The 14,186-nt window shown below is 39.8% G+C and overlaps 1 protein-coding gene across 1 annotated transcript in view; it reads right to left on the reverse strand.

Moving 5' to 3' along the window:
- Window positions 1-2,393: 2,393 nt before the first annotated feature.
- The window catches only part of camsap3 (calmodulin regulated spectrin-associated protein family, member 3), a 75,276-nt gene continuing 63,483 nt past the window's right edge, over window positions 2,394-14,186 (reverse strand). The window contains 14 exon segments of the mRNA XM_056454099.1: window positions 2,394-4,571; window positions 4,690-4,808; window positions 5,526-5,638; window positions 5,726-5,819; window positions 5,910-6,193; window positions 7,353-7,477; window positions 7,555-9,604; window positions 9,694-9,766; window positions 10,160-10,224; window positions 10,368-10,413; window positions 10,545-10,635; window positions 12,837-12,853; window positions 12,856-12,975; window positions 13,065-13,203. Of these exon segments, the coding sequence (XP_056310074.1) occupies window positions 4,269-4,571; window positions 4,690-4,808; window positions 5,526-5,638; window positions 5,726-5,819; window positions 5,910-6,193; window positions 7,353-7,477; window positions 7,555-9,604; window positions 9,694-9,766; window positions 10,160-10,224; window positions 10,368-10,413; window positions 10,545-10,635; window positions 12,837-12,853; window positions 12,856-12,975; window positions 13,065-13,203 (3,639 nt within the window). The 3' untranslated portion in view covers window positions 2,394-4,268.

Raw genomic sequence — 14,186 nt, forward strand, 5'->3', positions numbered from 1 at the left:
AGAATGCAGCTTTTTTCACCTTGTAAGCTATATTAACAAGTTTCCAAAGTTGAAATAGTGATTTGGTGATTATATACAAGATTTGACGGGATATGACACATTTCAGCAAGTTCTACTGTTTGCTTCAAAGTACCACAGTGGTCTTAAACTCAGCTCCTGGAGGGCCACAGCTCTGCATAATTTAGCTCCAACTCACACCTGCTTAATACTCTCTAGTAGTCTTGAACACCTTGATTAGTTGGATCAGCTGTGTTTGATTAGGGTTGGAGCAAAACCGATGATGTACCTTATAAAGCTTATTCATGTTTTTAACTTGAAATAAGGATTAAATCACTCTCACTTCTGACTTTTCTGGAGGTCTGGCTGCAAAGCAGGTGCAGTTGTTAGTTGAGCTGCATGCAATGCTTTTAATGCGTACACCTAACCCAGCCCTTACCCCTCACAGTGATGTCACTAGCTCCATTAAGTGCATTGTGTCTTGATGTTGCATCTCTGAGACATGCAATGTTGACTTGCATATGCTATTGTCCCTCTCTTACTGTCACCGGATGACCAGAATCTCATCTTTACTAACCACAAGTCAGTCAATATTGAAATATGCCTGGATGGTAGTTAAAATATACTAGGGCAGTAATTTAGGTCACTTGCGCATAGCAGAAGATTACTTAAAGCCATAGTGTTAAAGAAAGCTAAAATGTAAGCAATAAGAAGTCAGATAGAGAAGCACGTTAGCATCGAGAGCAACACCGAGTAAGTACATTTAGACCTGTTTTCAGTTGCTGTGTTTGGTTCGAGAACACTTAGACTTGTTTACTAATGCTTTGCTTCTTAGACTTTACACACCTGAAACTTGTCTATAGCACTTGTTCACTGCTGCTCTTATAGTTGTGTAAATTGCTTCCTTGTCCTCATTTGTAAGTCGCTTTGGATAAAAGCGCCTGCTAAATGACTAAATGTAAAATGTAAATGTAAATGTAAATGTAGAAAATAAAAATAGTGACGAAACACAGAATTGTCCCAGGTGGAAACTCTGTACTGAGAAATCAAAGACATGAACATGTAAAAATACTTAAGCTGTGTCCAAAATATACATACTTCCATACTATATAGTACGCTAAAATCAGTACGCGAGCCGAGTAGTATGTCTGAATTCATAGAATTTGAAAAACAGTATGCGAGAAGTGCCCAGATGACCTACTACTTCCAGATGCTACGCTATGCACCACGAGAGATTTCACAAATGGGAGTGAAGCGATGATGACAAAATGGCGGATGTAGGAAATCCGAGTTCCATTCATACTACTGACATTCACACTGTATAGAACAGGGGTGCCCAAACTTTTTCTTATGAAGGGGCAAAAACCAAACAAGATTGAGGCTAGTGGGCAGAAGGTAAATATAGCTGCCTAATTTACTTAATACTATTTGAAAATGACAAAAAAACATGTCTTCGTATTAACTAATGCACTTTACATTTTTCTTTACGTTTTTATAATGAACTTATTACAATAAAAACAATCTAATTTCTAACAGAATGAAGTTAGTCCTAGTCAAGCTGCACTTGATTTTGCCTTGATTTGCTCGCAGATGTCTTCTGCATCGTCTTCTATTTGTAGAGTGACAGTATTTACATTTTTATAAAGTATTTATTTACGTGTTTACAATTAACATTTAAACGAAACATTTAAGGGCGTCACGGTGGCACAGTGAGTAGCACGATCACCTCACAGCAAGAAGGTCGCTGGTTCGAGTTTGCATGTTCTCCCCGTGTTTCCTCCAGGTGCTCTGGTTTACTCCCGCACAATCCAAAGACATGCACTATAGGTGAATTGAATCAGCTAAATTGGACATGGTGTATAAGTGTGAAAGCAAGAGTGTATGGGTGTTACCCAGTGTTGGGTTGTGGCTGGAAGGGCATCCGCTGCGTAAAACATATGCTGGATAAGTTGGCGTTTCATTCCACTGTGGCGACCCCAGATTAATAAAGGGACTAAGCCAAAAAGAAAATGAATGAATTAATGAAGGAAACATTTAAATTCAGTTGACTTTTTTGTAGCTTGGCAATAAAACAAAATAAAAGATTACTTTAAACTTTTTTACGTTAAAATCATTCGCCCCAACCCTGCCCATCATTCATACACCTTTCTCAGATGGGATGGTGGGCCAAATCAAAGGTTACAACTGGCAACTTTGGCCCATGGGCCCTAGTTTGGGCATCTCTGGTATAGAAGATACTTTTCTCAAAAATTCAAATGCAGTAACTACTGAGTAGTAGGCGATTTTGGACGCAGCCCTAGTTTACAAGTAAAATTAAAAAGTATATAAAATGGCAAAAGCTGATTTAATGAACATAACTTACGAAACATAAACTTAGTGACGATGGTGAGAAATAATTGAGATTACTTAAAAATGATTTTATTTTTCTAATCCTGTCAGATGGGAATGATCCATAATCAAAGAACTTAGGAGAAAACAAAATCTACCGACATGAACATGGAAACAGCAAAAGGAAAATATACAAAACATCAATGTGCTTTCTGAAATGAACGAGTGAATCACCACATTTGCCAGAACATAAATAATAAATCTGAGACTAAACAGAAAACTCTAGCTCATCCTTACCCAAATAAATACACCTCAGGTGACCTAACATATTACAAAATTGCACAGAATCCAGTTACGTTAAACCATCACGTTTCACCCAGCAGACAATCACACGCAGACTACACATCTCCCACTCATTTGACACAGAAACATCATTCAACCATTTCAAAAATGATTTTTTTTTTTGCTCTTTACAAAAATATGTACATAAAGTTAGTCATCTGATTCTCGACAGGAGACGGCAGCCTAACCGAATCAGCTCTTTTAGTGCTTTGATGAGGAGAAACAGATTAAATGCCACTATTTTCTTTACAAAAAGACAACTAGGGCCATTCAAGAAACCAATAAGGCCAAGTTAGACAGTTTGAAGACGACTCCTAGACCATCATTAGAAAGGCGGCTCATCTGCCCAATCATTCACTTTCTGTTGGAGTTTCTTGGAGATTACCATTGGTATGTCACATTTCAGTGTGTACATTTAATTTACGCCAAACAAGACCACTTGTTCACTCAGCTCTGGATTCATAAGCGAGAATCAAGATCAGACTTGCGTATATCGTCTCATTCCGTCCTCCATCCCGCTCACACTCCCATTCACACCAGCACATCCAGCTCTACTAGTGAAGCAGCAGGGTAGCTTATTCATGTCTTACAAATCTCCACAATATACAAATCATCGTCAAAAAAGGAAAGAATTCAGCATTCAAATATACAGTATATTAAATCAGCCTTGGATTTTTTTTATATTATTATTTCAGTTACAGCTAAACAGTACAAAGACAACCTTCATTTTTTTATACAAGTGGAAATCGAAAGCACATTCTGGCATCTTTTTGCTTCTTTTTTTTTTCATTTATTCTTAATTAAAGCAAATGGGGAGGAAAGGTCTTCAACATGCTCTCTCATGAGTTCCAAAAGCTTGAGAGATCCAGTTTGATTAGGTCTTAAGTAAGAAAACAAACATCCAGGTGTCTACGACTGACTTTAGGAAGGCAGAAAAACGGGGCGGTTTCGTTAGAGAGCAAGACAGACTCAAAACGCACAGCAGCATGGAACTTTTTCTTATGACGTCACATAAAGGTTAAGTTGCTGCGCCCATTTGTAATACAATTCTACAGTCAAGTCAGGTAAGACGGAGAGGCTGTTGACAATAAACAGACAATAAGAAGGCTTGTGTTGGTTTGTGCCCTACATTCATCAAAGAGCAAAGATCTGATTTCATCCGCGGCATCCTTTCACACATCAAACCTTCCAGTTCAATGAGCAAACAAGAGGAGCATTTCTAAAGATCTGTTTTGTTTGGGTTGAGGGGGACATTCATGGTACTTAAATTACGAGAATGGAAGATTCGCCGTGTTAAAACGCAGAGGATTGTTTTCTTCTAAATATGACTTGAGATCTCTTAAGTTACCTGAAGAAAATGGCAATGGAGTTTTGTGAATAGATCTTTGTAACCTGACCTGTAGTTACGCACAGAGAGGCTTTGCACGGTCACCTCTGAGGGCACTTTATTTTAGGGTTTCTGTATTAGGGCCTGTTTGTTTTGATATCCCACTCTTTCATCTGGCAAGCACGTCCCCGTGTCCCCGCTTCTCTAGTGAAAACGGGACAGAAACCCGGGATGACGTGGCCAGCTCAGGCATTGTTGGCATTTCCAGCAGGGTTTATTTTGGGGTCCCGAGCTTCTTTGGGGTTCCCGGGCGCTTGCGCTCCCAGAGATGGCCAGGAATGGTGAAGGCATCCACACTCATTGACATGGTTTTGGACGGGATGGCTGTGAACTGCTTGCGGTCAGAGCTGTACTTGTAGATCGACTCCACCATAATGGGACTGATGACCCGTGGTCCAATACCAACGAGCCGAACCATCTCCTCCGTCTCTGGGTTCATGGTGTAAACCGCCCGGAATTGACAGCTGGCGTCCCGGAACAGGATGAGGAAATGATTTGCAGCACTTTTCTCCATTTCCTTTTAGCATAGAAGAAACAACATACCATTACGTCATGCATTTAAATGCACCATGCAAATATCTGATGGAGTCTGAGAGCCCGGAGTGCACCAAGATGTTGACTGATGGGTCACTCACCTCTACAATCTTGTTTTTCTGTGGTTCGTTGACCTTTCCTGCCAAACAACAGCGCGAGATGGCATTATGGATAATGAACTTATTGGACTTGAAGCTTGGCTCCTTGTAGAGTTTAGGTCCTGAAAAAGGGATGGTCATTATGGTTTTTGATCTTTCTATGGGCTGTTTACATCTGGTATTAAAATATATTTTCCAAAAGCCAATCCCTATCTAAGAGGACTATGCTAAATAAAGAGGGTAAACAAGGTCTACCACTGAACACTTCCAGAGGTAGCTGAAAATGCATTAGATCTGATTGCTTTCATAGTGTAAGTGCTCATACAGCTGAAAGTTTTCAAACCGACATGTGATAATTATAGGATATGTTGTGTGAAAGCATACTTAAACACAGTATTCTGACACTGCATTGTTTTAAAACACATGTCTTGAGTAATTTATTTAAAGTGCCTACAGGTGTAGGCAGATAGGAATTCAAACATACTTTTTGACCCTCAAAACATACTGACCATACAGATCATGTTTAGAAGAATTATTTATAAGTTTATTGCTTTACTGCTTTATAATTAAAGGTTTATTATTTAAAGTACTTTACTCTTCTTTGTTTACAATACCAGAAAAAAAAAGAAAAAGACAATAAATGGATTGGCATGGGTTGCATAATTAGTTTGGTGGTTCTTTAAGCAAAGACACACGTCAGAAATCAGACCTTTAAAGTAGTGCAAACCATAGCTAATCAATTTGAATTCTTGAGGTTGTTCAATTACTTAATCACAACTGTAAACCACTGTCATAGCTAGTGCCACTATCTGCAAATTATGTCCTTTTTTATAGCTTACCAGTATATTCTGGGATGGAGGCTGGGGACGAAATAGTAGACGCATTTTCCCAGTCCCCATTCTGTGCAGCAAGACGGCCTGGAGACAGCAGTCTGGAAGGTGAATGAGAACGACTGTGGAAATAAATCAATGTTCAGAGATTAGTTCACAAAGGAGGAACAGGTGTGTTTTATCAGGAGAATACATACAGATCAGTTTACCTTGGAGATTTTCTGACAGTTAATGTCCCACTGTCATTGGCCATGGAGGAGAGATTCATTGTTGAATGGGAGTAAACTTTATTTAGTCTAGAACCTGAGAGGGAGGCAAGTAGATACATGATGTGCTGCTTTATTAATATGCAAATCAAAGGGAAGGAAATCGAACAATGAATCTGCGACTTACCCATAAACCCTTTGGCAGGGCTGCGGGAGAGGTCAGAGTCATCTCTAAACACAGTTTTGGGCCTCTGCTTCTTGACCCCTCTGACAGTAGTAGGTTTCTGGCGTAGGACTTTATCTAGATCCTCCATTATTTTCAACTGGTGCCGCCGTTCATACTCCTGTCGGGTGAAGTCTCCACGCCGCTGAGGAGTGCCTTCTGGTGGAGGGGTGCGGGGAGGTGGGGGAGTAGAAGGCGTCTGGGGTCTCTCCTCTCCTCTGCGGGGCTCATCCACTGAAGATGACCTGCTGTTGCATTTATAGATAACATTGATAATGGTCACAATTGGTTATTACACTGTTACAACTAAAGCCCCGGTCAGATCACACAAATTTGTTACAATTTCGGAATGGTTTCCTTGCTGTAGGGTGTCGTGGGAATTCATAAACGAAAAATGGGTGTCGTGACACAAGATTCAATCGTTTCTTTTCATGTAATGTGTCAGTTCATGACAACAGATACCATGCCTGCGACACCTCACGACACTATCACAGAAAGTCTAACATGTTTAATTTTCATCGATCCTCACAATGAGTTCTGTCATGTGGGTGACACTGTGCAATAGGAGCACATCATTTCCCGTTTGCTTCAGATTTGCACAAATGCCATTTCAATTGGTATTATTTGTCAAGGTTAAAAGGTGCAGTATGAAGGGTTGACACCAGGTGGTTAAATTAGGTATTGAAATGTACTGTGTTTTCTATCATACTGAAGATGTTTTGGTCTTCACTGGAGCCTGTGTCTGAGAAGTTGTCCTCTGGTCTGGCCAGGGACGAGGCAGAGCGGAACTCACTCTGACTGGGTGTACCCTATGCTGAAGGAGGACCAGTTCTGATCACATGGGTGACACTGTCCAATAGGAGCACATCATTTCCCGTTTGCTTCAGATTTGCACAAATGCCATTTAAATCGGTATTATTTGTCAAGGTTAAAGGTGCAGTATGTAGGGTTGACACCAGGTGGTTGAATTAGGTATTGAAATGTACTGTGTTTTCTTTCTAGCAAGGCAACCCAGAGTGCTGAATTATAATTGGGTAAACTGGCAACGTGTGGTGTTACACACACCAAAACAAAGACAGACTTTCTGACACTTGCACTTTCTCAAAGGAAAATAATTGACTTTAGTCATTTTTTTAGATAAACAAGTACTGTATATTCACATAGCATATTTCTTAAATATCTGCATACATATTATGGGTCACCAATACTGTTCCTGGAGAACTACCTTCCTGCAGATTTCAGCTGCAACCCTGATCAAACACACCTGTCTGTAATTATCAAGTGCTGCTTCAGGTCCTAATTAATCGTCTCAGGTGTGCCTGGTCAGGGTTGCAACTGAAGTCTGCAGGAAGGTAGTAAGCCTAAAGATTTGCTGAATCCTCAAACTTGGTTTTTGGTAAGCCTCACCTTGCCTCCCTCTCTCTCTCTTGTTCCTGTTTTCGTCTTTTCATCTCCTCTGCTCGCTTCTGTTGTTTCTCAAGTAGCGCAGCTCTTCTCTTCTCCATCTCATCCTCTGGTCGAGCTTCATCCTGCTACAAAGACAGTTTCAGACTGTTAAATGAATGATTACACCTTTTAGGCTACAAGTAACAATTGATTCTGCCCTCACCTTAAAGAAGAATCCAACTCCACCCCTCGTTTCTGGCTCTGTTTGGTCGCTCATTGAATCTGAAAAGATATCTTGGCTCTGATCTGCCTCTTCGCCCTCTAATGCTTTGAGAGATGACAATGATATCTCGATAAGACTACCGCGCTTTCCGTTGAGAGCTGCTACAGGAATGTCACTCTCAAAAGAGCACTCAGAAGGAGCTCCTGAGCTGCTTCCACCACCCTGACGCTCCTTTCGTGGCAGAACCTGTGACGATCCACCATCCAGGTCCATACTGAAGATGGTTTGGTCTTCACTGGAGCCTGTGTCTGAGAAGTTGTCCTCTGGTCTGGCCAGGGACGAGGCAGAGCGGGACTCACTCTGACTGGGTGTGCCTATGCTGAAGGAGGACGAGTTCTGATCCTTGCATTGCCATGGAGACACTCTTCGTAAATGAGGAATGTTGTCCACACTTTGAGGTGGAGTTATGACTCGAGTGGAAATGGGCGTCTTGAGCTCTGCAGGTCGAGGGTGGTGATGCACTTTGGGGCTCTTCGGAGGTGCAGACTGTGCCCTACGATGGGCTCCAGGCGATTTTGGGGGACCGGTGTGACTCGAAATCTTACGAGAGGGGGAAGGAGAGGAGGTGGCTGAGGAAAGGTCACGAGTGGACTCCCTTGACAAACGAGGTGTAGTTGTTGAAGGTTTTGAGCTGGGTGGAATGACCCAAGCCTGCTTAGTAGGAGTTGCCTTTTTCTTCATCAGCTGGTTCTGCTGCTCTGAGAGGCGCTGCATATCATTTTGAAGAGAACTGAGTGCAGCACTTAGTTTAGAAACAGCATTGTTATATTCACCCAGTGGGGCTGTGCCTTTCCCTCCAGGAGTTCCTACTTCAGATTTTAGTTTTTCTCCATGCTTTTCCTGTTGGACAGAAGGCTTGACATTCCCCTCTTCTTCTACTAAGGGGCCCTTTTTCAACTGTTCCTCCTGTTGTGCCTCCTGCTGCTCCTCCCTCTCCAAACGTGCCAGTTTCTCCTCCAGTGCTAAACGGCTAAGGTCTTCTTCTACGGAGGTGGCACTGCCACCCCCATGATGTCCTTCTTCACCATCTCCATCCTCTTGCTCCTTCTTTAACTGTAGGAAGGCACTTTTTCCAAGCCGTTGCCGGTGTTTGGCAAAGATGGCTTCAATACGTTTCTTCTGAGCCTCTATAGCTTTCCGCTTCTCCTCCAGCCTCGCCCCCAGCTCTGACATTTCAGTGCTGAGAGCAGGACTCTTACTAGGACTCTCCTCTGATTTCTTGGCCCACGTTGTCATTTGTGGTGTCTCTGACTCACTGGGCTGTACCTGCTCTGGAACCAGCTTCTTCTTTCTCTCTGCAAAATTTGTCATCTTCACACCACTGTCCGGCGTCTCTACAACACGAGGTTGTGTTACGCGAGGACCGGAAGCGGGTGTGACAGGGGTGGAGTGGGTTTTTGGAAGATCTTCTGAAGCATCTGAATCCACGCTTCCATCTCTTAACACAGAGTCGTCATCTCTGGATCCTTCTGAGGGGTGTCTGGTGCGGCTGGGCTCTGGGGGGATTCCTGGTGTTCTGTGGTAGAGCATTCCTGAGCGGGATGGGGCTGAAGAGCTGAGAGTAACTGGGCTGCCATTGAGTCTAGCGTTTGCTGGATCATCTGGTGAATGCAGATAGAAACCATCGGGTGCCCCCTCAGGGTGAAGGCGAGGCTCCATCTTCTCTTCATTGTGGATGATCTGCAGTGCCTCTTCAATGGTAGGAAGCTCTCCTGTCTCACTGTCCTCAATGCCATTCTCTTCAGCCAGCATTGGACGAGTTCGAGTACCCCAGGAAGCTCTCTGAGGGCCATTAGGCCCAGGGGCCTTACTCAGCAAGTGGCTGAGGTCCTCTGGAGGTGTGTAGGGGACACGTGTCATGGATTGACCACCAGGGTTGAGATTGTCCGAGCTGACAGACCGAGTAATAACAGGGTTCCCCATTACAATGTCCACATCACTATCCAGACCAAAGGGGATACTAAAGGACACAGCAGAGGACAGCGGACGACTGAAGGACCATCAAAAAAAAAAAATTATTGTAAAGACAAAGTCTTATTTAAAAAAATCAATATATCAAGTGACATGGAGATACCTTACCTAAGTGGTTTCTTACTCCATGATCGTCCTGCTGCCTCTACATGAGACATTGAGGTAGACTGAGTCAGAGATCCTAATCATAAAGACAACACAAACCACAAGACTGGATGACACATTCAACATGCAAACACAGACCATGTGATTGTTCCTTTATGTCAGGGTTTACCAAGCTCGGTCCTGGAGGGCTGGTGTAATGCAGAGTTTAGCTCCAACCCTAAACAAACACACCTAAACATGCAAAGCAAGGTGTTTTTTAAGTATACTTGAAACTTCTAGCAGGTGCAGTTCAAGCACATGAAAGCTAAACTCCTTGGGATACCAGTACTCCATGACAAAAGTTTGGTGACCTCTGCTTTATGTGAATGAGAATAAACACAATGTATATACATATATAATAAAAAAAAACAGCACAGACACATAATGACATTTGATGACTCAGGACACAGTGACTGCATGTTTGCCTCACCTGTTGCTACAGTCACAGGGGAAGAGATAGGGAGGAAAGGCCTTTTGAAGATAGAAGGTGATCCACTAGCATATAAAAGACAAGTAAATAATGTTAAGTTATAAAATCTATAATAGTTATAGAAATAATTTAATTATAATTTTGTGTGGTACGCTACTTCACAAATATCATAAACAAAGCTTTTAAACAACATTGCTTTCTGTTATACCCATTGCTGGATCCACTGTTCCCATTATTGATCTTTCCAGAAGTTTCTGCAACAACAAAAAGTATTGATCTTACATTTTCATTATTTTACATAGTCAATGTATATCCCAAAACAACAACAACAAAAAAACTAAGAGGAAAGTAAAGCATTCAATCATTCATTGAGACATACACTCACCAGTCACTGAGTCCTGCAGGGGCTGAACAAACTCTGGCTTTGAGACTTCAAACCAATATAAGAGCTCTGCCAGAAAGCCTAGTATATTTGTCTAGAGAGAGGGGAAAACAGCATATAAAACACCACAGGAATAAAAATAGGACAAAAAGCTTCATCTATTCTATCTGCATGTCTTTGAACAGTAATAAGAATAAGAATTTTTATATTCTGAATCCCGATTTGCATTCCACCCACCATACATAAAGTGGGTTTAGTGCCTCAAATCATAACAGTGGCAAACAGTATTTTAATGAATTTACCATTGCTATTAGTGGTGTTTATGCAGCAACAACAACTAACTGGCTGCGTTTCTAAAATAACCTACTTTAAATTAACAGCATTAACGTTTGCTATGTTTTCATGTTTTTTTTGTTTTCCACAAGCTAAATAAATTCTGCTTTTAATAATAGGTCACATATAGCTTTCATCATAAGCCACGGCTGTGTTAAAATGACATCAATGTTTTCAAAGTGCACTACAAAGGCAACACAATTGTAAACACGAAGATTGCCAAAACTGAACTTTAAAAATAGTTTGAAAGCAAATTACACCTAGAGTGATGACTTTAATACTTTTTTATTTAATTCATTCCCAGTTTAAATGTTAGAACATTCTAAATAAGTAGGGCATAGGGGCATAACTGGGAATAGAACACAACCAGGAACTTTGTCTCTAAATACAGCTCCAGAGGTGTAGTTGCAAGCATACAAGTTTTGCGACGCAGTTTGGGAACGTTGTTGGAATGACAGATTTGGGAAATGCCAAATCAACTAACTATGTTTGTAATGATGGAACTTGCAACCTTAGTTGGCTAACGATGGTTTTCAGAAATGCACCCCTGGTTGATTAAAACTATTAATCTTGAAATCACAATTATTTCTAAGATTTTTTTAAACACCACTGAAGTGGTTTCAAACTATTATGAGTTTCTTTCTTATGTTGGACACAAAATAAAATATTTAAAGACAGTAGTACCCCTGTACTAAGTATAATATGTACCAAATCAATAATTTAGACACAGGTTTTCAGCTTTCTTCAAAATATCGTTTTGAGTTCAACAGAAGCTCATAAATGTTTGAGACAAGTGAAGGTTATGGAGTCAATCTAGGGCCATACAGTTAAAATCAGAATTATTAAAACCCCATTTTTTCCTTTTTTAAATATTTCCCAATGATGTTTAACAAAGCAAAGAAATGATCACAGTATGTCTGATAATGTTTTTTTTCTGGAGAAAGTCTAAATTGTTCTATTTCGGCTAGAATAAAAGCAGTTTAAAATTTTTAAAATGTTTTAAGGTCAAAATTATTAGCCCCTTCGATAGTCTACAGAACATCCATCATTATACAATAACTTGCCTAATTACCCTAACCTGCCTAGTTAACCTAATTAAGCAATTAAATGTCACTTAAGGATGTATAGAAGTGTCTTGAAGGATATCTAGTCAAATATTATTTACTGTCATCATGGCAAAGATAAAATAAATCAGTAATTGGGAGATTCAGGGGGGTTAATAGTTATGACTTCAACTGTATATAATTGCAAAATAAAAGAAGTTTTGCAAACAAAAAATAAAGTATTGAGCAAAAAAAAAAAAAAAAAAAAAATGCAAGTCTTCAAAAAATTTGGAGTATAAAACCAGTTCCAGTGGATTGCAATGCTCATTTTGATTTGCTTTTAGCACTTCACGTTTCTGTGCATTTCACTTCGTGGCCCTGATTTGATAATGTGAAGTGCAAAGTGAAAACAGGATTGCAAACTCACGGGTGACTAAAAAGCAAATCAAAATGAGCATTGCAATTGACTTTTTGTAAAGGCAATGCTATAAAAAATGTTTTGCAAAAAAATATATATATATCTGCAAAACTTTTATAGAAACATAAAAGATAGATAGATAGATAGATAGATAGATAGATAGATAGATAGATAGATAGATAGATAGATAGATAGCATTTATTATTTGCTCAATCCTTTATTTTTTGTTTGCAAAACATTTTTTTATTTTGCAAGTATATATGGCCCTAGATTAACTCCATAAAAGGGTGAGTAAATGACGATACTATTCATTATTGGGTGAACAATCCTTTTAAAATTTAAGTAACAGAGTAATTAGGAATAAATGATTCATGATCACAATAAAAACATAGCAGTGGCCTACTTCATACTTAAAAATATACATTTTAGAAAAAGTTTGAGTAGCGTATTTTAGTAACTGCACTATTCTACATATTTTTAATTTAGGTCGGTCCTCTAAACCTTTAATTCTGAGGGCTGTAGAGTAAATCCTCCAACACTAGAGGGCAGCAGCTCTTCAGGCAACTGTCACAGAACTCTCGAATCAGCTGTAGGTTGTACAAGCTGTCAGCCACAGACATGGAGTCCTTCATACATGCATCTGAAAACACATATAAACCAAAAAAAAACTGAAATTTAATTCTTCTACATCTATAAACTAACAGATGAAGATCTGAGATGCGAGCGTACCTTCTAATCTCAGTAGACTAGGACAGTAATAGTGAATAACAGCAGCAATGGCACATCCGTTTGAGAGATCCTTCACTTCGTTCACCACAGGAAAACAAGGTTTGAGCTTAGACTGCATCCTGTCCTTCCTGTACCGGATCTGAACAAGAGAAATATTGGGTTGAACTCCAGGAATGGGAAAAAAAGTGCTATGCTGTCTGTTACTCAATACTGACATTGTGAAATTGTTTGCTTTTCATTGACAGAGTGCATTTGTTATACAATAACAGGACAATATTACAAATCTGCTATCAGCAAATCTGTATCCGAGTCTAAATACTACATGAGAAATGCATACAAACAACCAGAGACAGCAGCAAACATCTAAATGACTGAACACTTAGAGATGAAATAATCCATGCAAACAGTGCATTAAAGATAAAAATGTAGCAAAGGCAAATGAGACATAAGCTGAAGAACAGCAAGGACATTGTTAATGGGAAGTGGAACAGCCAACACTCGAGAGACTTAGTCTTCAACAGGTCAGAGAAATGAACAGAGGCAGCTGTGTGAACAGGCAACACCTGATACTTGATCCACACAACATGCAGTAGCAGATAAGTGCACTAATATCACAAAGACACACTATATTCACTTAACTACCAATGACTATGGTTTTCAACAGAATTGACATGCCATGTTTATTTCTGGCTTATTCTTTGTAATGCAAATGATAATGATGAAGGTTGAAACAACATATGCCCTTTAATCTAAAGTATATCCTCAGAAGACTAAACTAAATGATATTGTTTGACCTAGAGAATATATTTAATTATATGTCAAGTTCTTTAAGAGATCAGTGTATTTTTTTATATTTACAGTGCTGTATCAGAACTGCAAATTACATAGTCCTCAAAAACAACAGTATACAAGTGCTCAGCATAATTAAGTGCACCCCATAATTAAGTGCACCCCATTTGCATCCGTTTTAAGTGAATATAGGCAATGTATTATGGTGCATTAAACAATATAAAAACAGATATATTTATTAAAATAATATTTTAGTCACCAAACATATTCAGAAATTGAAAGATAATACAGTTAAATATTGTAGCAAAATATCAAGCAAAATATTGCAAAAAC

This window comes from Danio aesculapii, chromosome 3, assembly GCF_903798145.1.
Source record: "Danio aesculapii chromosome 3, fDanAes4.1, whole genome shotgun sequence".
Lineage (NCBI taxonomy): Eukaryota > Metazoa > Chordata > Actinopteri > Cypriniformes > Danionidae > Danio > Danio aesculapii.